Raw genomic sequence first — 26,278 nt, forward strand, 5'->3', positions numbered from 1 at the left:
GAATTATTTGGTCGCTGCCGTTGAGAAAATGTAAATTAATTGCCTATAAATGAACCAGTTTATATTGGACTGATATGACGTCGAAGCAATGCGGTTGAAAAGTGCGTTAGGTGTAGAGCTGTAGCTGCATGACAGCATTGGCAGCTCAGTGGCGCGGGAATCTCAAAACAAGACTAAGAAACTAAGTCCTTTTCTTTATAAACGTTTCTTGTAGTAATGAACCCTGCATAGTTCATAGAGCTTTCGTCGAACCAAAGGAATATTCGATTAAAAACAGTACAATGTCGGTCATGCGAAAAAAGACCCGATAGCTTAACGGAGAGCTCGCTAAAATATGTGGAGGAGACGTTGGTATTGGTATTACTTTACTTGACTATAGGGATACCCGGTTTCGAAAAGTTGATAGCGGTCGTACATCAACTGTACTCTGAGCATAAGGGTACCTGCAGAGTAGACGCTCAAAGCGGAACCGAGCGCAAAGCGAGCGTCCACTCTGCAGGTACCCTAAGTCTGCCGAACACCAGGGTCAAATACCGTCAGTCCGTTAAATATTGAAGATCCTCGATCGAGATTAGATCTTGTCTAACAGATTAGATATTTTTATAATTAAGGGAACTTCTCTAAGTCTTCTGGTATTAAATGATGCCTCAGAAAGACATTTATGTGCCCTGTGCTCTCGGTGTTCGAGTTAGGTATTCTAGATAAGAATCATGGCGAAGTTCACACAGGATGACGCAAACTCTTAAACCGTATAGATGAGGGCTCTACTACACTGAGATTATTTAATGTAGTAACACCTAAAAGCTCGTCTGCTTTGAAAAGTACTACTAGAAATTGACTTCTATATCTAATAGCTTAAATAAGACCCATTTAGATTATCTGTAAACTTACTAAAAAAAGAGAAATTAAAACAAACTAATTTTAAGCCAGCAACAAACTCTTTTTTTTAACAACTAAAATATTTACCCAACTAGATATATTTATTATTTTAAATATTTATGTAGAACTACACTGTATGTCCGTCTGTATCGTGTTTGTTGTGGCGCCATAAAGATTTAAGCAAACACATTTTTATGAACTTTTTTATGAAGTTACCTCTGCTAGTGTATTCATAAATACACTCTAATATATATGTATATATGTACATATCTAATAGAGCAGACAGTTGCCATCATAAACACAGTGACATTGTTTATCTCTACTGTTTAGAATTCTGACAGGTGTGACATGTAGTTCCGTGAAACGAAACTGTTAATACTAGATTAGCACCCTAATCTGTGGAGATTAAACGAAAAAAAAAACTCGAAAACCAGGCAACAACAAATAGTAGTAACAATAAATGAACAATGTTGAGGAGAACAAACACCACTGTTTGTTAAAGCGTACAACTAAATAGATTTATGTAAATGAATTTACCGTGTAAACAACGATATTTACATACAAAGTTGGTATGTGTGTCAGTAAATATGTTAGGAAAACAATTTTGGTATTTCAATTTGATTGTCAAAGTGGTGATGCTTCTTTTTTGTACATTTCTCAGTTGGTTTTCCAAAAAGTTTGCCTACAGTAGCTACTTCTCAATTGTTGACCGAAAAAACAAAACTGAAGTCAAGACTTCCCGAAACACGACCACTGAAGTTCACCTGTTGATTCTGCCAACATTAACCCTGTGCTTTTAATGACCTTTCATTTCAAGAAACACCTAAAAATGTCCAACTCTTTCTGGAAGCAGAGCTCCTACAAAAGTCGATATCACAATAGAGACCTTAACAAAATGTAGCAAAAGATGTATATGATAATCGGCTGGAGTTCCCTTAAGGCTTTCCTGGCCTTATTTAAATATACATCACTATTTGACGATTATTATAATTACATATAATCTCTTGGATTCCTGAGCCAATTTATTAAATTCTGGACTTTTATTAAATTTCTGGACCTCAGTTCTTAGAACTACAGGCTTAGCCTCAACACGAATTATTGTCTCGAGTTCTTTCTTTAAGAAAAGCCAGATCGGTTAAGTGTTTAGAAATAGAAGTCAGTTGGGGTTTCTCAGGTATGAAGAGCAGTCTTCAAGTGTATATGAAATTTCTTTAAATCCAAAGGCATAAGATCTTTATTATAGTTTTGGATTCGCGGTTTCTAATATTTTCCATATGGTTTATGGCTGTTAGATGAAGAAAAGATTGCGATGAACGTCTAGATGTGAATTATCCTAGGGATCTTGTTCATATTCCGACGGGACTCAGATCGGTTGATGACTTTATTGTCATTTTAGTTTTCATCAGCAGAAATATGAAGGATATTTCTTAAAACTAAGACTTTTCAGTCTCAATAGAAGTTTTTCGAACACAGCCTTAAAAGAAGACTTTTTGAACTCAATGAACTGCTTAATTTCAACAACTTTTTCTCAGATCTAGATTGCCTTAAACCATCTCTACTTGTTGTAGCTTAAGTACTTTCCGTTCCATTTGAAGCTCACCTGTCTCCTCAACTGCTTGCCAACTTATCTCTTGAGCTCGAAACATTTATTGATTCAATTGCTTCGCCAGCAAAAACTCTTAAAAGTCTAAAAGTCACGCACGAATCACATTCTATGGCTTTTGGCAAAGCCGATTGCACACAGAGTGCAACAACAAAAAATGTGGAAGAAAAAGCAATTTAACTGCAAATCGGAAAACTAGAAACGAAAATTGCAAACAAATGAATGACAAAATTGCTATTGTTGTTGTTGCAATACTCTTGGCCATCATTTGTTTTCCATTAACGTCGAACATACACACACACACTCGTCTCCAACGACCGGCTGCGTGCTGCCGCGGCACTGCAAAGTCCTAAATCACGCACTTGGCCCTTTCTGAGAATTACCAAAACACAGAAGAGCCAAAGAGCTGAAGAGCCGAAGCGCCGCAGAACCAAAGCCAACCGAACCAATTGTGAACCGTTGCATGTCTTGATTATGCCGGCCTGCATCCGTTGACACAACAGACAATGGTCGTTCCAATGGTGGCCCTTCTCCACTTGTTCGCTTGTACACTTGTATTGCTGTTGTTGTTGTGAAGGTTTTGTTGCACTGTCCGTCTGGGCGATGGAGTGCGATAAGCAGCAGCAGCAGCTCGGCGTGTAGTCGGTGACCAGCAGCAGGCAGCCAAGAATGTTGGACAATGCTATGCATTCAGCTGCTGCTTCCAATTCCGCCTCCTTCTCCGCTTCTCTTCTTCATCCTCCTCATCTTCTACTTCTTTTATCCGTGTGTCATGCAGCGTGTCGGAGTTTTTACTTTTCGCCATTGGCATTGCCGTGTTGCCGATTGCCTTTGCCTTTGCCTCCGCCGCTGCTTATTTTATCTTATTTTGTATTGTTGCTGTTGCTGTATTTGGTTTTGTTGTGTCATGTTTTTTGTTGGCAACATCATTCGGTAATTACGGTGCTTCTTAGCTGGCGCTAGCACATTTTGTTGTGATATTTTCATTCACTTTGTACGATTGGATAACTCCGTGGCGGCCTCAATGATACACGAATACCTACCACACAGCAACATAACACGGTACAGTGGTGTTCGCATAAATAGTAGCAGTATGCGGCTTATTGCTGTAGCTGTTTTTGATGAACGTTATGCTATGTGACATTATAAGTTTATTCTAGAAAGTTACAGCGGTAAAAGAATAAAGAAGTGGTAGAACGTTGAATGAGAACTCATATTCTACCTTTTATTCCAATCAATAGTTTAATAAATTTGAGCTGACAGAATTGGGTTTGGTCAGAAGCGATTCTTTACCTCTCGTATGTTGGAATCATGCAATGTATAGGTTTCCAGATATCGTTTTATATTTCCAAATTTATTGGTTTTTTTCCTTTTCCCTAGATCTTCATTCTCTATTCTTGAAAAAGTGGACTAAACTTAACTACATAAGCTATGCAAGGTCTTAAACGTTTCAAAAAGCCTGACAATAATTGTTTCGAAAAGATTTCCGTTAAATTAATTTAGAAGTCCAAACAAATCCCCGATAAGGAAAAACCTGCCTCATTTCAATTGGAGATCAGTTATAAAACGAACAAAAGCTCCGTAGACATTCCTGAAAGACGTCCATCTCGTATATGATGTATGCAACCTAAATTGTAGAACACAAATGGGTTATTAATAACTGTATAGGACAATTGCATTCTCACTTTTCTGACAGGTTTCTAGTAGGATCTATTAAAAAATTTATCTTTATCTGAATTTGAGATTCGGCTGATTTATGATCTGTCCGCCCTATTGTTTAAGTAATTTTGGAGGAGTTCACAAGTCACTCGTCCTTACATTACTTCGACACTTCCCAGGGCTGACTCAAAAACTTCGAGATTGAGATTTTCAATCCATTCAAACGGGATCGCCAAAACTCAGCTAAATATTATTTCATCGGATTTCATTGAGGTCCTCATTTACACCTAGTGTTGAATGTTTTTTCTAAATATTTTTCAAGATTACTTAAGTTTCTGATTACAACATCAAAGTGACATAAACAAGACAAATTTCAGGATGTAATATTTGATCAATGAGTCGATTTGTCCTCGTTACGAAATCATCAAAAATATCCGCTATTCTTGTGATAGCGTCAAAATACTGGCCATATCTATGTATTTCCGGTTAAGAGTAAGTGACAACTCGTATCCCCAAGGTTTAGGTATTAAATTAAGTTGGAGATAGTCGCTTAAGAAACTGATCTCAAGACCTATTTTGAGTATAACCTTTAAGTGATTTCGCCTCAAAAAAAAAAAAACTTGGAAGTAAATGATTTCTATTGAATAAAGCTCTATATAGAGCTTCGATTGTATATATTCGATTCTGCCCCAAAATTAATCATTTTGTACTTGCTTGTATTACCGTCATCTATTTACTTGTCCACAACTGTATATACTTACTACTGCCTTTCATGGATACTGTGCGAATACCGAACACGTTGACCCTTTAAAAAGTGCAGCCAGGAGTATGAAGGTATCGAAGGCGTTCGTTTCTTGTAGTACAAAGCATGTTGAAGCGCCAGCGCCACTGCCATGCAGGTGGTCTCGCCTCACCTAGCGTTCGGTTCACTTTTACAACCTTCTGCAGTAACTCCTACTCTTCACAGACATTCTTTCGTTTACCACTTTGAAATATTTGGAATGATGATGTTGTTGTTGTTATTGTTATTTCGTGATGTTATTGTATTACTTTAGCTACAGTTAAAAGCATTGTTTCGATGCGGTTGCTGGATTTTTAAGAATGACCAGTGGAAAAGAAGGCAAAAATGATTGTATATATATATATGTATGTGTGCATCTCTGTGTGCTTGCATCTTTCACCCAGTCCACTAAATATGTTAGCGCCATTTAAAACAACAACAACAACACAATGCATCTTAACACAACATATTTGCAGCACTTAAAGTACAATCAATATAAAAGGTAGGGTAATCGTACAAACAACAACTATGACTACAACAACAACAACAACCGTACAACAAACAATTGTGTACATTAATGAGCTCAAGTGACCGAAACCTCGAACAAACTTGCCGCTCAGCAGTGCAACCATTGTTTTGTTGTTCTAATTGGTGTGCTTGTTGTTGTTGTTGCTATTGTTGTTGACGATCCATGTTTTTTGGCTGCTGTGCTGCTGCAGGAATTTCGTTTGTTCTACACCTTGTTGATGATGTAGCATTTCCGTTTTTACTTAAGCCTTAAGTGTGTTGATAAGCGCTATTGTTTACACGCACACAAACACACACACAAACCAATTGAAATGCATGCGAGTGCCTTAAGGGCACCGCTTTTGTTGCTGCGTCGAAAGATTTGTCCGATCAAATTGCTTTACAGGTAGATATTAGCTATTAGGAGTGTGTTCTTAGTACCTCATAAATAACATGGTCGTTTGAGAGTGTCTATATGCATGTATAAATATATATATATATGTATGTAAGTGTGTATGTGTAAATGTATGTGTCATGTTTTAAGCGCCAGCATAAATAAGAAACATAAAAACAGCATGTAAGATTAACAGAACATACAAGAAACAAATAAGAGATGTGTTCAAAAAATAACGGGAATTTTTTAGAAAATATTTATTTATTCGTCTAAATTAATGCCATTTTAAAATAGTCCCCATTTCGATATTATGCACTTATGCCAGCGCTACCTCAAATCGTCGAAACATTTCTCAAACTCAATTTTTGGGATAGCTTTTGGCTCTTTCGCCAAATTCTTGTATATTTGAAAACGACAGCTCTTAAAGGTTCTCTATATTTTTGAAAATAGGAAATAATCACACGGAGTCGTGTCTGGCGAATCAACACTTTGGACTTTTGGGCAATTGAAAATTTAACAAGTAAGGAAAGGCTAAGTTCGGGTGTAACCGAACATTTTATACTCTCGCAATTTATTGAAGAAATATTATTAAGATAACGCACAAATTTACCCATAAATTCGGCATAAAGTTTAATGGAATAACGAAAATCGTCATATATAGATATGAGGGTTGAGGTAATTTCTGAACCGATTTCATTCAATTTCACCAGCAAGGGACACTATATCCAATACTATACGCTCACTTAATTTTGCTAAGCTATATCACATATTAACCAATACATATATGCGTAATAAAGCCCAACGAATTTTTGAAAAACCTATAATTAGGTATATGGGAGCTAGGAGATGTTGTGACCCGATTTTAATAATTTTTGGAACAGAGACACACTATTGGAAGAAAACAATTTCCTCTGAATTACATTAAATTAGCTGAGATATTTACCCATATTTTCGGTTAAAATTTAACCTTAGACGCTGAGTTCAACATGTTCGATATCTGGGGCCTTGAAAAGTTATAGTCCGTTTTCGACAATTTTTTCACAAGTGATGCCACAGATCATATACTGTATTTGTGTAAAGTTTTATTTCGCTATCATCATTAATTCCTAATGTATATATGTATTATAAAGTGAAGGATTCAGATGAAATTCAAAATTGAGTTATAAAGAAAGTAGCCGTGGTTGTGAACCGATTTCATCCATTTTCCACACATGTCATCAGGGTGTCAATAAAATATTATATACCGAATTTCATTGAAATCTGTCGGGTAGTTCCTGAGATATGGTTTTTGACCCATAAGTGGGCGATTCCACGCCCATTTTCCATTTTGTAAAAAGATCTGAGTGCAGCTTCCTTCTGCATTTTGTGTTTCTGACGTTTCTCGCTAGTGAGTTAACCCACTTTTAGTCATTTTCAACCTAACCTTTGTATGGGAGGTGGGCGTGGTTATTATCCGATTTCTTTCATTTTTGGACTGTATAAGAAAACGGCGGGATGGGATAGATACCGAGAGCTGAAGAGGGAAGCGAGACGCATGTGCAGACAAAAAAAGAAAGAGGCCGAAATGCGTGAGTACGAAGAGCTTGAGAAGCTGGCAGACAGAGGGAATGCTCGAAAATTTTATGAAAAAATTAAGCGACTTAACGCAGGTTTCAAGACCGGAGCATCCTCATGTAGAGACCAAGGTGGTAATCTGGTAACCGATGTCCAGGGCATACTGGGATTATGGAGGGAACACTTCTCCGACCTGCTGAATGGCAGTGAGAGTACAACACCAGGAGATGGCGAACCCGATCCCCCAATCGATGACGATGGAACAGATGTTCCATTACCCGACCATGAAGAAATTCGAATAGCAATTACCCGCTTGAAGAACAACAAAGCAGCGGGGGCCGATAGATTACCGACAGAACTATTCAAATACGGCGGCGAAGAACTGATAAGGTGCATGCATCAGCTTCTTTGCAGAATATGGTCGGAAGAAAGCATGCCTGACGATTGGAATCTCAGTGTGCTCTGCCCAATCCATAAAAAGGGAGACCCCACAATCTGCGCCAACTATCGTGGGATAAGCCTCCTTAACATCGCTTATAAGGTTCTATCGAGCGTACTGTGTGAAAGACTAAAGCCCACCGTCAACAAACTGATTGAACCTTATCAGTGTGGCTTTAGACCTGGAAAATCAACAACTGACCAGATATTCACCATGCGCCAAATCTTGGAGAAGACCCGTGAAAAAAGGATCGACACACACCATCTATTTGTCGACTTTAAAGCTGCTTTCGACAGCACGAAAAGGAGATGCCTTTATGCCGCGATGTCTGAATTTGGTATCCCCGCAAAACTAATACGGCTGTGTAAGTTGACGTTGAGCAACACCAAAAGCTCCGTCAGGATCGGGAAGGACCTCTCCGAGCCGTTCGATACCAAACGAGGTTTCAGACAAGGTGACTCGCTATCGTGCGACTTCTTTAACTTGATGCTGGAGAAAATTATAAGAGCTGCAGAGCTAAACCGAGAAGGTACAATCTTCTACAAGAGTGTACAGCTCCTGGCGTACGCCGATGATATTGATATCATCGGAAGCAACAACCGTGCCGTTTGTTCTGCTTTTTCCCGCATGGATAAGGAGGCGAAGCGAATGGGTCTGGAGGTGAATGAGGACAAGACGAAATATCTCCTGTCATCAAGCAAACAGTCGGCGCATTCGCGTCTTGGCTCCCACGTCACAGTTGACAGTCATAACTTCGAGGTCGTAGATAATTTCATATACCTGGGAACCAGCATCAACAACACGAACAATGTCAGCCTCGAAATCCAGCGCAGAATAACTCTTGCCAACAGGTGCTACTTTGGACTGAGTAGGCAATTGAACAGTAAAGTCCTCTCTCGACGAACCAAAATCAAGTTCTACAAGTCGCTTATCATTCCCATCCTGCTCTACGGTGCAGAAGCTTGGACGATGTCAACATCAGATGAGACGACACTAGGAGTTTGCGAGAGGAAAATTTTACGCAAGATTTATGGTCCTCAGAACATTGGCAATGGCGAATACCGCAGACGATGGAACGATGAGCTGTACGAGTTATACGACGACATTGACATAGTTCAGCGAATAAAAAGACAGCGGCTAGGTCATGTTGTCCGAATGGACGAAAACACTCCAGCACTGAAAGTGTTCGATGCAGTACCCGCCGGAGGAAGCCGAGGAAGAGGAAGGCCTCCACTCCGTTGGAGGGACCAGGTGGAGAGCGACCTGGTTACACTTGGGATCTCCAACTGGCGCCGAACTGCGAAGGAGAGAGACAGGTGGCGCACTATCGTCGATTCGGCTATAACCGGCTAAACGGTTCAACGGCAATCACATACACATACACCACTTCGATCATAGTCTATCCAGTTTTTGCTTTCTTTTTAAGTAAATGCATCCAAGTAAGGGTGTACTTTATTCGTATTTGTCTAGATCTTGTGGCGGTTAATTCGAGTAATGCTGTAGAAATACAAATCTGGGTGCATTCCGATTATGTAAACCCAATTTCTGGTCTCCAATCACAGTGTTGTCTTATATTATAATTTACTATTATCTTTAATCTATAAATCTATATTACTCTTTATTTGCTTTATTATCTCTTAAAGTACTCACCATATATGTCTTTCTCTTTTGTAGGTAAATTACTATCCTGTTCCAATGAGGGCGAAGTGGTGCAAATTCCGGAATTAATAAAATCAAACTGTTTTCAATGTACCTGTAAGGTGAGTTAAAAATACATCATAAATTTATACCATATCAAAGCATCTTTTGAGATCGAAAAACAAATTTAAACGATCACAATTAAAGTAGCTCTTAGTAATCTTCAGTATTGCAAACTTGATCCAAAAAAAATCTCAGTCTGCTTATCAGCAGCTCGCTCTCACGCCAAAAGCTGTTGAGCTGCTTTCAAACTTAAGATAAATTAATTGCATAAGTGCAGAGCATCTCCTTAAGTTTATTGCAATCATAACATAGAAACAAATCATATTGCCAAGCACTCAAAGACCCGCACACACACAAACTCACAAAAAATCACGCGAACTCCGAAAATGTAAAAATTATGCAAGAATTGCAAAAAATTGCGTTGAAATAAGTACACAACTATAATCATGAGAAATTGCAAAAGGAAATCTGTAATCGTCTAAATATGCTGGAATAAAGGGTGCTCTGTTAAGACCCATGGGCTATTTTCTAAAGAGTTTTGAGGAATGCTACTGCGTTGATGGTCTCTGATTGGATATACATTTCATGGAATTGATATAGACTTGGAATTCGACATTGCGGCTGAGATACGAAATTTTGGATTTTTTTGAAACGGACCCGTTGCCGTGCCTTAACTCATTTCGGTATACCAGGAACGATAAAAATCAGTAGAAAACTACCGATTCTATTTAAATGTGGAAAGACTGATTCGAACTCATCTCTTTTGTTAGTTCACCATTACTAGGAAAGTTTGACTGTTCGTTTGGTTTATTTGACTTGATTCTATCTTGATCTCCTTGTATTAGGTGGAGGACGTCATGTAGAACCTAAGCAAATAAGTATGATATAAACCTAAGACAGGTATACCGAACCCAATGTTCAAAATACTTACCAATATTAAGGGTTTGGTCCCAAAAGAAGAAAATTTAATACATTACAAGCCGCAGATTTTGATTAGCTGTTAGTCCGTTTCCAGAGTATTTAGATTCGAAATGAATAAGACCAACGAAATGAATACGTGTCTAGTTACTTGAGTTGAATATTCCACTAGCTCAATTCGTAGAGGAAGGACCTCTCAGTACAAATTGTTATCGAACACTGTGCTGTGGTTCCTTAAACTAATGCTCGGGAAAGTGAGTTAGCTTGGTCTGAGTATTCAGGCTGAACCCACAGACAGAAATAACCCTTGAGCAGTTTTGGATTTAAAAAACTCTCATAAAGTGCTTCTAACCTCTCTCTATGTCCATTTTAATATTTATATGCGACTGAAGCTTCGAATAGTCGAATTTGGTGAAATATTAAATATTAACCATTATGTTTTCGGAGCAATTGAAGCAACACTTGGCTTCACTCTTCAACTTACTTTGCTAGAGCTGGGCACAATTCTGAGTAAGGCTATTATTTCTAACTGGACACCCTTTTCAATATATATACTTGCATGTATGTCCGCTTTAGTATGAGTGTTGTTGTACATTCATATGAATTTTGTTCAGCCATAAAGCATAAGAGTTGATTATAATTTATCTAGCCAGAGAACAGCGTCGCAACTTATTGCCAACTAGACATATTCGTGTGGGTATGTGTGTGTGTATGTGTATTTAATGCGCTTAACATTTCTGTTATATTTGTTGTTTTTATTGTTGTTGCTACAAAATTTTATGCTGTAGACGTCTTTGCCGCTTCCATGAGCAGCCAAGTTATTGACCCAAATATTTGTCAAACGCTAAAATTCATAATCTCAAATGACAGCAGTCAAAAGGAGCACGAACCAACACGCACACATATGCACATATATTATATATATACATATACACATTCAGATCGATATAGTACATGTCGCAGGCGGAGGTTAATGTGGTGAGTAAAGCACTCAATGTAAGATTGTGTGAGTGTGTGTGTGTGTGTGTTCACTTATAATGAATGATTTATATGCGAAAATCCGCTCAGTATTACTGACTGCATTGAAGACAGACAGACAAACACACACATACATACACATGCAAAGCTAGCATCCACTCCCCACATGCTTTCTATGCAGCCCACCGCCCTTGAGCAGGCCAACGCACAGCGCTTGCGGATGCGTAAATTTCATTGCGTGAGCTTGGCGACTGCGTTCTGCAGCCAATATACGCACAGACACACACACAAATATACACTGAGAGTGGTAAATATGCAAGTTAACCTCAAAGCAAATAATAAAAGAAAACAAAAAATAATCGAAATGAATGAAATAGAGGGCAAACAGCTTGAACTGGCCAGTGGCCATATTCGGCGCTCGGTTCTTGATCTCAACAACGCGAAATCGTTATGAATTGCCAGCAATATGTATGTGTGTGTCTGTGTATGGTGGACAGCGGCCAGCAGCGCCAAAATGCAGCTCAATAAAGTAAATAAATAAAATACATAAAGCATATTTATGTATATTATATTTTATATATAGTCATTGTTGTTGTTGTGCGCTCTTATATTTCCATGCCATTTTATAAATAATGTGATTTATGCTCAGCTGAAAGGAAATGTACCGTAGGCAGCTGTTTTGGCAACACACTAAATACATTGAAATATGAGCCAAATATTTCGGACACACACGCACATAAACTCGCATAGCACACATGCATACAGGCTTCCATACAACTGTATTTTATAACATGCTAGTGCCTAGTATTCAATACGAGGGCTGTTTGAGTAGTTAGTAACGCATTACGTATGCTATGAGCAGATTTAAAGTGAAATTTTAATACAACATAGTCTACTTTTAGGCGTGCAAACTTGATTATATCGAAATTGTGATTAAATTTTTCAGAAAAGCAACCAAACAACAATTGTTGAAGTGAAAAAGCTCAATTAGAGTGCTTTTTGAGTTCAAAATTCTGTCAATGAAAATTTATATTTTTTGGAGATCACACCTTCTCATGATAGTTTCAATCTTAGTTTTCTTTTTGATGCTTACAGAACTGTAAAAGTGAAATATTTCATTTAGTCTATATTTAGGCTGAGAGGTTTTTTGATTCGATTTTTTTCGTCAAGATCTCAAGATACTGAGACTCAAATAATTCTGTATAGAGGCAATTTCCCCTTTTTATACTCTCGCAACAAATGTTGCTAAAGTGAGTATTATAGTTTTGTTCACATAACGGTTGTTTGTAACACCCAACACTAAACGAGTTAGATATAGGGTTATATATACCAAAGTGATCAGGGTGAAGAGTGGAGTTCAAATCCGAATGTCCGTCTGTCCGTCCGTCCGTCCGTGCAAACTGTAACTTGAGTAAAAATTGAGATATCTTAATGAAACTTGGAACACATGTTCCTTGGGACCGTGAGAGGGTTGCTTTCGAAAATGGGCAAAATCGGTCCACTGCCACGCCCACAAAATGGCGAAAACCAAAAACACATAAAGTGTCATAACTAAGCCATAAATAAAGATATAATAGTAAAATTTGGAATAAAGGATCGCACCAGGAAGGGCCATATTTGGATGTAATTTTTTTGGGGAAGTGGGCGTGGTCCCGCCCCCAAATCGGTTATTTATATATATCTCGCAAACCAATAGAGCTATATAAACCAAACTTTCTGCAGTCGTTTTTTTAGCCACTTCCTAATACAGTCCAAAAATGAAAGAAATCGGATTATAACCATGCCCACCTCCCATACAAAAGTTAGGTTGAAAATTACTAAAAGTGGGTTAACTCATTAACGAAAAACGTCAGAAACACGAAATTTCACATAAGAAATAGCAGATGAGAGCTGCACTCAGATTTTTTTACAAAATGGAAAATGGGCGTGGCGTCGCCCACTTATGGGTCAAAAACCATATCTCAGGAACTACTCGACCGATTTCAATGAAACTTGGTTTGTAATAGTTTCCTTACATCCCAATGATATGTTGGGAAAATAGGCCAAATCGCTTTACAACCACGCCTACTTCCTATATACCAGAACTTTGGAGTCGGTCTGAATCGTTTACTTTACAATATATAAAGTAAGTACTAGTGAAGATATCGGTGCAGAACTTTGCACAAATACTATGTTAATAGTGTGGCAGCCCCATTCTAAAAATCACCGAAATCGGACCATAGGTTTTCAAGGCCCCATATATAGAACATGAGGACCTCGGTGCTTCTAACCTAATATTATGGTTTCCAACTTTCAATGGACTTTATACCATATATATGGCGACTAAGTGTGTCAAATTGTGTATTATATAATATAAATAAAGTTAAATAAATAAATTGCGAGAGTAAAAATGTTAGGTTACACCCGAACTTAGCCCTACCTTACTTGTTTAACTTGGAAACAGTGACAGAGAGTCGATTATGACGAGTAAGTTGACTACGAGAACTTTTTGACATAGTTTTATAGAAAATTTTGTCTTTTACAACATCAATTCGAGGTTCCTTTGAGTGGGTGTTTAGTGTGACGACTCGGACCAGCATAAGAACCAATACATAAGAGTTACTCTAGGCGGTTCCCACAACAATCGGTTCTACGTAATCAGTATGGATCCGGATTTTTGTCCAGCCAAGAATAATTTTAGGGGAATATTTTCTGCCGCTACAACAACAACCGAAATTACTCCAGACCTCTGTCATCTCTTTTGACCCACCCCGACAATTTTTGTGCGATTCACTTTTGCGATGTTATGCCTCTCAGCTGGAGGGATAAGTCGCTTGAAACAAGTTTTCTAAGATTTCATAAGCCTTACGCTTCTCACTTAAGTTTCACATCACGTACCATCTTTTTCAAGAAACCCCCAAATTTAGATATCTCCAGTGCTTTATTTTTCCGAGAATTTTCATATTATTTCGTATATTCGAAAACTGGTTGAGAGCTAAACCTTGTTCCAGAAAGTTGTATTCCATTGGATTAGAGAAGGCTTACTCCCCAGTATTTCCATCCGAGGTGCTAACAATGTCCAATGTTGTGAATTATGTTCAAAAAAAGTTAAAATGATTACAAGCTTCAGTCAGCAACTTATCGAACTACCCCATTAACTGTTAATTCTCTTCTTCTCCTTCTCTCTATATAATGTACTTGCTATATTTGTATGTATTAAACATGTAGTATGAGTATGATTGTAATATAGAGTGAGTGCTGTGGCAAATGAATTGCAGAGCTTAAAATCATCTCAGTGAGACAGTTGTTATTGTTGTTTTTGGCATTTCTTCTTTATTGCGTAGATTTTTGGCAATTGACACAACTCGGAAAAATTGTGTACTCATGCATGCATACGAGTACTTATGGACATGCTCGTAAATATCTGAAGATACGGGGAGATGCAAGATAATCTATGAAAAAGTTCATGCAACTACTTTAAGGTTGTCCGTTAATGAATGAACTTAAATAATTTGTTTAAGAAACAGTAATTTTATAGGTGCACCCTAGCAGACCGATTAGGTTACACGGTGACAGACATTATACCAAGACTTGCCTTTTGATACGTTCAAACTAATGATAGTATTTCGATTTTAATGATGTTGATGATGATGATGATTAGATTTTTTATACTAAACTAAGTTAAGTCGAGACTTAGTTAAATTACAAAAAATCTTTCTGAATGCAAAAATTATGTTTGATTGATATAAGTGAAGGTAGTTCGTTAAGTCAACATCAGATGAGACGACACTAGGGGTTTCGAGAGGAAAATTTTGCGCAAAATTTATGGTCCTCAGACCATTGGCAACGGCGAATACCGCAGATGATAAAACGATGAGCTATACGAGTTATACGACGACATTGACATAGTTCAGCGAATAAAAAGTCAGCGGCTACGCTGGCTAGGTCATGTTGTCCGAATGGACGAAAACACTCCAGCTCTGAAAGTGTTCGATGCAGTACCCACCGAAGGAAGCCGAGGAAGGTGAATGCCTCCACTCCGTTGCAGGGACCAGATGGAGAGTGACCTGGTTACACTTAGGATCTCCAACTGGCGCCGAAGAGAGGAGTGGCGCGCTATCATCGATTCGGCTATAACCAGCTAAACGGTTTCTACGCCAATCACAGTTTACGTTAAGTTAAGCTAAGTTAACATTTGGTTAAATATTTTTAAGTTAATTTATTTTCAATAAATTATTAAACTTAATGTAATTAAGTCAATTTAGCTAAGTAAAAATTTGATTTTAATAAATTTACAACAATTTTCTTTAACCTTACTCCATGTTACGTTAAGTTATTTTAAGCAAATTTGAGGTGTTTTAGTTTACGTTAAGTTAAATATAGCTGAATGAAAAAAAAATTATTTTAATTTAAGTTGTGATACGTTAAGTTACGGTAATTTTCGTTAAGTTTAAGTCATGTTACGTTAAATTAAGTAAGTTTCCTATTTTAAAATTTTAATTCAATTTATTGTAACATATTAATCCAAAGCTATATTACGTTAAGTTATTTTAAGTTCATTTTAGTTATTTGAGTTTACGGTAAGTTAAATTTAAATAAATTAAATTCAATATTTTTTGCATTAATGCTTAAAGAAATGATAAATAGATCTCCAATCTAAAAATAGTATTCAAATACTGCCACTTCAACACGCTACGCAACACAGCAAACTGTAAGCCATAAGCTGAAAACGCGCAGCTCAAAATAATCACGGCAGCCGTGGCGCTATGGCTAAGCAAAGCAATAAAGCATAAAAACTCATTATACAGCACACATTTGAAAGGCAGATTTCAGCGGCAACGACAAATTGAAGGGATTTTCATTAGTTCCTAATATTTATTTGTTGTTCTACCGTCCAATCAATTTATCAATTTTTATTTAAAATTCGCTAGCGATGGTGGTGCTGGTGAAAAAACGCGCGCGCAAACGCCTTTTGTTTGGCGCTACAACGATTTCATATGCAAAGCTTAAGCTGCTCTGCGGTGGCTGCTTGTTGTTGCCGTGCGCTGCTGCCATGGCATTGTAGCTGATCTTTCCCAAAACTCTCTCTTCCATCGGCGCTCTCTCTTTTCGCTATTTTAGATAAAACATCGATTTTTACGACGTCAAGGTCGTCAAACTAGTTTGCTGTGACAATCATTATTAAAACCATGACGTCCGCGATCGTTTGGCACACTTGGCGCCGTCTTGAAGTCGCGCGCGCGCACACATGCACACGCACACACAGCGCGGCATTTGCGTGTTTTTTACGGTTGAGGCTGAGCGGTTAGGCGTTGTTTTTTTTTTGTTATTCTTCTAACCACATATTTGGTTCTATTGATCGGCTATGTAGATGAGTATGTGTGTGATGAGATTTCTTTCGACAACAAAGAGGAGTTGAACGCGAGACACAACAACAACAATAACAGCAGCAGCAATAGAACTTTCTCAACAGCTCGCGGTTATCAGCGTGACAAACATCCGTCTCACTGTACGCGCTTGGTTGGCGATCGTCAGCGTTTGGCCTGCAGCGTTCAGCAATTAGCCGCGTCTGCGCGCTCGAAGCTTCATAAAACAACGTGACGCTGCTGAGGTTGCTCGCCGCGAAAGCGTCAAGTGCATTTTTCTATGCACCGACGTCTGCAATATGAGAGCGCCCTAAGGCGGTAGCTGTCGTTCGTTGATCGCCTTGCTTGGCGCCGCTTCCAAGAAGTGAGCTGGCGCCGTAGTGAGGTAAGAAAACAGGGGAGTGGAACCCTACCGCTGCAACCATTGGCGCCTGATATTCCAGCGTTCACGCTTGCACCACATTTATGCTCTTTGGGAGACAACTTGTGAGTGCACGAAATAAAATCGGTTCAACCAACACGACGAGTTTCCTCATATTTTGTTCTTTTATTGGATTTAATCCAAGCGTACTGATCAATTGTTGAACGCTGTCTAGTGCTGCTTACTATATTTGGTTTTGTCATTAATAAATCATGGCGCGCTGTTAAGTGGTTGGCATTAGCTGGCGCTAAGCAGCTTTCCTAAATAAATGAAATGCTTTAAGCGACACTGAGTGGCTTAGAAAAGCGCGCCAACTCAGCAGTCATATGAACCATAATTTTTCAAAACGCGCCGCATTCCAAAAACTAGCATGCGCGCAAGTGAGCGCGGTCGCGCTTTGGCGCATGCGCAGTGCAAATCCCACTTTCTCGCTTAGCGCTCTTGGTTTTGTTATTCGCTATGCTCTTTTTTTAACGAAATAACTGTTTTTTATTTATATTTATTTATGCGCTCGAGCTGTATATATGTATATTTAAACTCATTTTTTGTATTTGTTTCCCAAGCGCGCTCTGCAAACTCAATGTTTGTATAGACGCGCTCAGCGCGCCAACCACTCTCAGCCGCGCCGTGTCTCGGTACGCCACTGCTGGCAACCCTATACGCCGCCGCGTTGCTGTCGCTGATCAGCGCTATTAACATTCAACCCGCCAATAATTTTTTAAGTGGGCGTAACCAAAAACACACTGGCGCCACCTTCATTGTTGACGATGTCTGTACAAAAGCAATAGCAAACACATGAGCGCGCGCGCGCGTTCGTTTTATTATTATTGTTATGAATATTAACTTGATCGGCTGGCCGTTTTCAACTTTTCTTGCGCGTTTATAATTTGTTTTTTTTTTTGTGTGCTTGTTGTTGTTCATTTTATTGTTCTGTTAATAGGGCGCTGCGCCGGGTCTTAGCGATTAACAAAATCGCCTTTACTGCGGTTACAAGACGGCGCGCTCAAAGCGCTCAAATCGGATTCCTTCGAACGTAATTTGAGCTGGATTTGTAATCGAATTTGATTTGTTGTAGTGAGTTTTTGTTATTGTTGTTGCTCATGGTTTATAGGTGGGACGCATGCGCACGCACGCATGTCCCGGGACGCATGCGCACAGCTCTTGATGTAATTTTGCAGTTATGTAGCTCTTATATATTAATCGTATATAGTAAATATATTCATTAAAATAAACGAGCAATAAACTCTCTATCTTCAACTCCATTTATATACACACTCACACATACGTACCAGATTTACCTGCATTTCTCTCAACGCTCGTTAATGTATCGCGTCGTAAAATTCATTTTTATGCTGATATGAAATTATTATTCTTCATAAAATTAAAATTATGGCTTCATCTCGCCAATTTGACACAAAATGCTATGGCGTCAATGCTTAATAAGCGACCGCATGGACATACACACATACATACAAACATATATGAGCCACAAATCCTCCGAAAACCTAATCATAAAGTCATTCTGTGATACACTGTTGATCATAAAGCGTTATGTAAATAAATACATTGCATATTAATCGGCGCTTTAAGCTTTCTAACCATAACTCGTATAGCTAAATAGCGAAAAAAGAAGCAGCCGCAGCGGCAGCCTCAGCAGCGGAGGAAGCAAAAATTAACTAATTCTTAATCTAAAATTTTAAATCGAAATTTTTTAATTTGTATGTAAATACATATACACGGATATGTATGTGTGCGCCTGTATATTTTATATGCCTATAAGTAAATTTAATCCGCACATTTATATGCGTCAAAGCGTAGCGAATCGGCATTACCTGTTCTATTTGTTTGCTTCAACATAAATATGTACATATGTGTATGTGTATACTCGTATACCAGCATTTACTTCTTTAATCATTGGGTCAGGTTACCAAAATTGAAAAAAAATACGAGACACTATTTGTTGAAAAGTGTTACGGAAATTTTTTAAATTGATTTCTTTTGTTGAGTACAGTATAAAAGAGGTTTTGGGAGCTCAGATAAAACGTAATCTTCATAACAATAATAAAATAGTAATATAATAAGAATAATGGAAAATTAATAATGTTTTTACTTTATTCTAATATAAATGTCGTTTATCAGTAGTTTCTTATTAATTATTCTCACACATGGTTCGCTACCAGATTAATGGTGCTAAAATCCTAAATAGAAAAATTTTCAAACTTTGCAACCTAACCATTGAAGTAATCTTTTGACCAGGATTTACTGAACTTCTTTTTAGAGGGTCAATAGTTTAGTTTGTATCAGTTTACCCAAGGACTTCTTCTTTCGTTGAACTCAAAACAGAATTCCACAGAATTAAATAATATAGTCTTCAGTCAGTGTGCTTATTTTTCAATTAATGGACTTCAAATACATAATATAATATTGTCGATCTATGAAGGTCTAGCAAAACTTGATATCTCCAACTAGCGCCGTCGTGCCCAATGCAGAGACGACTGGCGGAAGCTTATTACGCAGTCAAAACAAACACCCGGTTGGAGTGCCAACTTGATGATGAAGTTATCCTATTTTAGATTTTAACCGCCTAAATATCAAATTGCCAGGTACACTCGTTGACTCTTAACTCGAAGCACAAACAAATGATTCTCCATTATTCTTACGTCTTGTCCTTGCTTATGACCATATATGTATGTATATGTAATTCGGTTTTTTTAAAAGAATCTATAGAAAGGTGAATCACGAATTCATATCTACTTAGTCGTAGGGGTTCTAACTGATCATTGTGCCATCGGAATCCCGGCTGTAGAAGTTGTCCGGAGGAATCAGCTCTACACTTTATTCCCACCTTTGCGAGATCAATACCAATATTGCTTTGTTATCACTTTTTGAAAACCCGAGATACGGAGATCAATACAAAGATTTCATGGATCTAACTTTTTTTTTGAAAAAAAACCGAACTAGCGGATATAAAAGTGAAAAATCCTTGCATATTTGTAGTGGGTTTATGGCGCTTTGTCGAGTCGATATACCTAATCAGGAGGGAGATCCTGGCTTCACAAAGAACTGTCTGTTATAGCATATTTTCCTCTGGGGAACAGACAAACAAATTAACCTGATATAATCTGAGAGAAACTAAAGATAGTAGATTGCATTCCATGTGCCAATTTTTGATGGCATATTTGCTAGGCCTTAAGCTAAAAAACTTGCTATACATACGGCACCTGGGCAGTAGTATAGCTGGTGCAAATTAATTTCCAGCAGATGGTACTGTCCAATGATAGAAATGATATAGCATGCTAAAATTGTATTGTGTTAAGGCTTGGAGACGTCTTACTAATTTCTTTAAATATTTCATATTTAGTTAGATGCCTATTAATAACATTACTTTTTATTTATATATGTATTTATTTTCAAAAATTTTGCGTACAACGCACCACAGCTTATTAACTTCTTTATCAGCTCGAATAGTCCACTTGCAATCCGCTTTGCTGTCACTTTACTATGTCACCCAATGATTGAAATCAAAAAAAAATCATAGAAAATATATTTTTATAAGAGCTTTTAAAAATCTCTTAATTAAAAAGATAAATCTCTTAATTAAACTTATGCTCTGACAATGTGCTGTTTGAGATAAACTTAATGAAATGCAAAGAGACGCTAAACAAGATTTGCATATTTCTTAAGTGATAGCCATAAGAGAGACAGGTTTACCAGTCGGCAGACAAAATATATTAACCCAGCAGTAAGTGCGATGAAGCAGGTTGTTGAGAACTGGTCCTTATGATAAAAATTTTATACAAAGCTTTAGATGAATGAATTGTTGGTTGGAGTGTCCATATTAAAGTTAAACTTGCTTCTTATATATTTTCTATTATATATAAGTTAGGTAATGTGACTATTGGACAAAAAAAGAATTGGAGTCATAACTTACCCGATTAAGTTTGGAAATTATCCAATATAGTGATGTAAAAGGTTTCCGAAAAGGCGGTAAAGCTATAATGGGGGTGTGGCAATGTTCCAATCTCAACTCTTATACAGTTTTGTATATACTTGTTCTATTGAAAATTACATTATATATGGCATACATCATTTTAAATTATTTCCGCAATTGCTTTCATATATTTACAGAATGGATTTGTTAACTGTGAACAGGGAAGCTGTCCCTCCATTGATGATTGCTATTTATTGGACCCGAAACCGCGTGATACATGTTGTAAAAGGTGCAAAGGTGAGTAAGAATGTCAACAATTTATGATTAAAAATTTCATTGTAATGTTGAATGAAAGCTAAACACTCAGAAAGATTAAATATTCAGAGAATTGTGGAACGATTCATTATGCTGAATCATATAATAAACTCCATTAATAATAATGAATCATGTATAGAAAGAATAACCACAAAACTGTTTACAATAAAATTAGATAAGATTATTTTTCCTTCTTTTTCGCTCTTGCAGGATGCATATACCGTGGCATACCATACCCAAGTGGCTCTGAGTGGTCTGATCCCGATGATCCTTGTCGAACATACAAATGCGTGGCAAGTGTTGTCACTGAAACGACAATGAAATGTTTCAATCAGTGCGATGATGAACACGTCATACCGCCAAAGCCCGGTGAATGCTGTCCGACATGTCAAGGTAAGCGCTTATAACAATAAAAAAACTACTAAGGATGATAATCCCGAATGGACTATATGAGTATATCGGAGTTTCAGTGGGATATTTTTTTTGATTTATATAGATATATATTTGAAATGATTTCTATAAAATAGATATGTATCATGCTTCCAGGATTTCTGCAGATAATGAATATTAAGTTCCTCATCAGATTTCGTTACATTTTAAGTCTACTATATAATAAACGTGGAACTTTTTGTTTCGCCGAGGTTAATAAATCTTCCGTTATCCTCTATAGACTGGAATTATTGCCACGACAATACCTGTTATATAATTGGCCCTCGTCAAGTGAACTCGTTACCCATCTCTTTATTAGTAGCTTGAATGTGATCTGGAAACATTTCTTAAAGTATCGCATTAAAGATATATAATATGGAGAGATGATCTATAGAGTTTTACAGATTTGGACCCAGATTAATAAAATATAATATAACTCTGTTCGTAATGGCGTCTACTCAAGGATACTGACGTCTCATAATCTTCCCAGTGATAATCATATCTTCAGAAGCGGAACGGATCCGCAGTAATATCCCCTAAAGGACTTTTTCTGCTATACCAACGGTTTCTCGATTATTTCTTGTTCTAGTTTACTGTTATTCCAATCCCGTGAGATACACTCATATAAAAACAGTGCATTCCTTTCAGTATCAAAAAGTCAAAGGCTTCAATTTTATTGGATTATAATTTGTGTCACCCTGTAGTTATATTCTTTAAGTTATTTTATGCACTAAATAACAAGTATTCAGTAAATACCAAAATATTATATAGGTATATTACATAATACAGTTAGTAAATTAACCAATATAAGTAGCTTTAGGATCACCCTGTAGATGACAGGTTTTTAGCCAGAAAAAATTACCAAATATTCAGTACCAAAAAGAAAATATTATCATAACAATTGTTCAATAAATAAAAATAAAAATTATTTTTTAAAAATGTAATCCCGTTATTGATCCCGAAATCGGAAAAAATATTTCGGGATTTCTCCAGTATTTTGGGATTGCACAAAAACCAAAATTTTGAAATAATTTTCTTAATTAATTCTTAAAAATATCTTCAATCCCGTACCAATCCCGAAAATATTCCGAACTTTCGATAACTACTAAACTATGAAATTAGCAAATAAAAAATATAGTGGTGTTAAAACTAATAACGAAAAGCAATAAAAACAATCGTACGTCATTCGCATAATCTGCAAAAGCATGACAGAATCACAACTAAAAAAAAAAAACACCAAAAAAAATTGTGAAAAAATCAAGAGAAAAGGAAAAAACAACAAAACAAAAATTATAATAATAATGATTTCATATAGTTATGTCTGTATGTATAGAAATCAAAGCATCAGCACACGAAACAAAAACAATCAAATTGACAAAGCAACAACAAAGATCACACATTTGATCCCAAGTATCTCGCCATCATTCCAAAACATTGGGTCAATATCCAAAAATAGTAAGCATCACACACGATTTGATGGCATATTTAGCGCAGTCACTTAAGTTGATTTCGCGCTAATCGCTTGTCATACTTGCGACATAATACCAAAAGCATACCAACAACAACAACAACAGCAGTATTAACATCGAGAACAGCAGCAGCAGCAGCAGCCGGCCACTCGACTTTATAGCCATGTTCTATAAAAACTGGGGAATGTTGTTGACGCATAATACCAATGTGTTGTTGTTGTTGCTAGTCTTTTTTCTACTTAATTTTATGATTTGCCAATGACAATAATGTCATTAAATCATTTAAGCCACAATAAAACTTGATCGAAATTATTGTTTATGACAAAAGCAAACAATCACTAACTAATCGAATGCGTTGCTGTTGTTGTTGGTCTTGTTGTTGTGTACAAATAAAAATTATAATCGTAAAAGTATATACAATCACACACATACACATGCTTGAAGTTTATTGGCTTTGATGGAACAGCTGGCTGACCGAGGTGAGACATTTTTGAGGTGGCAATGGCAACAAAAAAACAACGGTTTTCATACGAGGATTGCTTGATGGGTCTGAGAATTCGTGAAAAAAAACATGTTTTCTTCTAAAAGTTCATTTTATATTCCTTTATGTAGTGTCTCCAATCAAAAATCTTTTTGAGTCCCTTGCCTAACGGTATTTTTTGAATACTTTCAAGAGAAAGTTCGATTTCTTTTTGTGGGTAATCGATAATTTTTCCATATAAGCCTTTCACCCCTAAGACATTATCTTTTTCAGTTTTGGATGAATGTTTCTGTTAGGGTCTAAGTTAGGAAGACGTACATATATGAGCTCACTTGTTTTCAATTTATCCAAGAAGTTTTCTGCGAAAATTTGAGCTAAGGGAAGATGTACGCGAATTCCCTTACTACCTGGACGTGCTTGTCTTCAGATTGGGATATATTATAGATTTCCATTAGGACCCAAATATAGAAAACCTAGAACTAGATCTACCATTCTGTGTGGCCAACATCAGCTGGCTTGAAACCTGTGCTCGATTCCATTATCGTTCATTCCTACCGATATCAAACATGGGTTTCCTAAGATCGGTCGATCCACCAAGTGCAATATTGTCAAGAATTTGCTCAAAAAAGCACACATTCTAATAGGGTTTCACACTCGTTGTTTCCTCCATTTGCTAAATATCTAAAGAATCCGAAAATTCGTTCACAATTGCCCACCTGTTCTTAAAAATAACCACCCAGGAGCTCATCTATGGGCTTCATCTTAGGTTTAAGGTGCTGAAATACTTCCGAACGCCATGTTCGAACCAGAAGAGCTATTAGATGATAAAAGGTTAAACTAAATTTTTTAGATCCGGTATACATTTCTGATGCTGGAGAAATTCAATTATGTTAAGATCAACCACTGTTAAGAATCAGTTTTCGTTGAAACTTATTTGCATAATTTCATTTGAGTATTCTTCTTTCATTTTCAGGTTGTAAGATCAACGGACAAGTAGTGGCCAAGGGTCAAGAGGTTGTCGGTTCGATAGACGATCGCTGTATGGTGTGTCAATGTTCGAACAACGAGTTGACTTGCGCTAAGAAGACATGTCCCATACTGCCGTGCCCGATCACTAAGCAAACACAAAATCCTAACGAATGCTGCCCACGCTGTACCGAACAACGACAGTTTATGCCGGTAATCGGTAAGTGCATTTTCAACGACAAAGTCTACTACGACAAGACAGAATTCATGCCGGACCGCTGCACCAACTGCACCTGCAGCAACGGCACCTCGGTCTGCCAGCGCAACACCTGCCCCATACTGGAGTGCTCACCCGAGTATCAGGAAATAGATGGCTGCTGTCCGCGTTGTATCACCTCCGAGGTGCGCCACGAATGTATACACAAGGGTGTGACCTACATGAACAACGAAACATGGAATTTAGGACCGTGCCGCTCGTGTCGCTGCATTGCGGGACAAATACGTTGCTCGGAAATGCGTTGTCCGTCGCTGAAATGTGGCTCGAATGAGGAGAAGAAAACGCTCCCGGGCGAGTGTTGTCCGCGTTGCATAGAAACGCCCGGCACATGCACCGTCTTCGGTGATCCTCACTTTAAGACTTTCGACGGCAAATTCTTCAGTTTCCAAGGTTCATGCAAGTATCTACTGACGGCCGACTGTCACGACAAGACATTCTCCATACGGCTGACGAATGATGGACGCGGCACGAAACGCTCGTCGTGGGCGAAGACCGTCACACTGAAGATGCGCGGCATGCGCGTGACTTTGGGTCAGAAAATGCGTGTCAAAGTTAATGGCAGTCTCGTGATTTTGCCATTTACCGGTGCGTCCGGCACGCCAATTGTCAACATCGAACGACTGGGCGAACACATAATGCTGCAAACCGATTTGGGTTTAAAACTGGAATGGGACGGCAACAATTTCCTACAGGTCACCGCACCGACATCCTACAAAAAGAAACTATGCGGTCTGTGTGGCAATTACAATGGCATCGGACGTGATGATCTCAGCAGCCGCGATGGCAATAATCACACCGACGACGAGGTCTGGCGTTTCGCCAATTCCTGGAAGGAGGGCGGACCGAAGGCATGTTCGCGACGCGTGGAAAAGTTTGCGACACGTCCCAATTGCAAGGAGCGCAAAGCGAACGCCGCCTGTCGTTGGCTGCGCGAATCGGAAGTATTCGGAAACTGTGATAGTAGACTAAATCCCAATAACTATTTTGACGCGTGCAAGATGGACGTGTGCGAGTGCCCGAATCGTATGTGTCATTGTGACAGTTTCGCGGCGTATGCGCACGAGTGTCGACGCCTCGGTGTCACGGTGTCGGAGGAGTGGCGCAAGCGCACCAAATGTCCGGCGGGTCTCTGGCGGCGGAATGCAACCAAAATGGCACTCCTGCAACATCAACATCAACAGCATCAGCATCGTCAGCGCAGTGGTGGCGGACAATCGCGTCGGCGCAAGCA

General features: G+C 38.1%; 1 protein-coding gene across 1 annotated transcript in view; it reads left to right on the top strand.

Annotated features, from left to right (window-relative positions):
- LOC105217725 (BMP-binding endothelial regulator protein) overlaps positions 1–26,278 on the top strand; it is a 30,167-nt gene that overhangs the window by 2,779 nt on the left and 1,110 nt on the right. The window contains exons 2-5 of the mRNA XM_011192866.3: positions 9,491–9,576; positions 21,308–21,407; positions 21,636–21,818; positions 24,778–26,278. The exon at positions 24,778–26,278 is cut by the window's right edge and continues 1,110 nt beyond it. Coding sequence (XP_011191168.2) covers positions 9,491–9,576; positions 21,308–21,407; positions 21,636–21,818; positions 24,778–26,278 — 1,870 coding nt within the window. The remainder of the gene's footprint in view (positions 1–9,490; positions 9,577–21,307; positions 21,408–21,635; positions 21,819–24,777) is intronic.

The sequence above is a fragment of the Zeugodacus cucurbitae genome, chromosome 6 (assembly GCF_028554725.1).
Source record: "Zeugodacus cucurbitae isolate PBARC_wt_2022May chromosome 6, idZeuCucr1.2, whole genome shotgun sequence".
NCBI lineage: Eukaryota > Metazoa > Arthropoda > Insecta > Diptera > Tephritidae > Zeugodacus > Zeugodacus cucurbitae.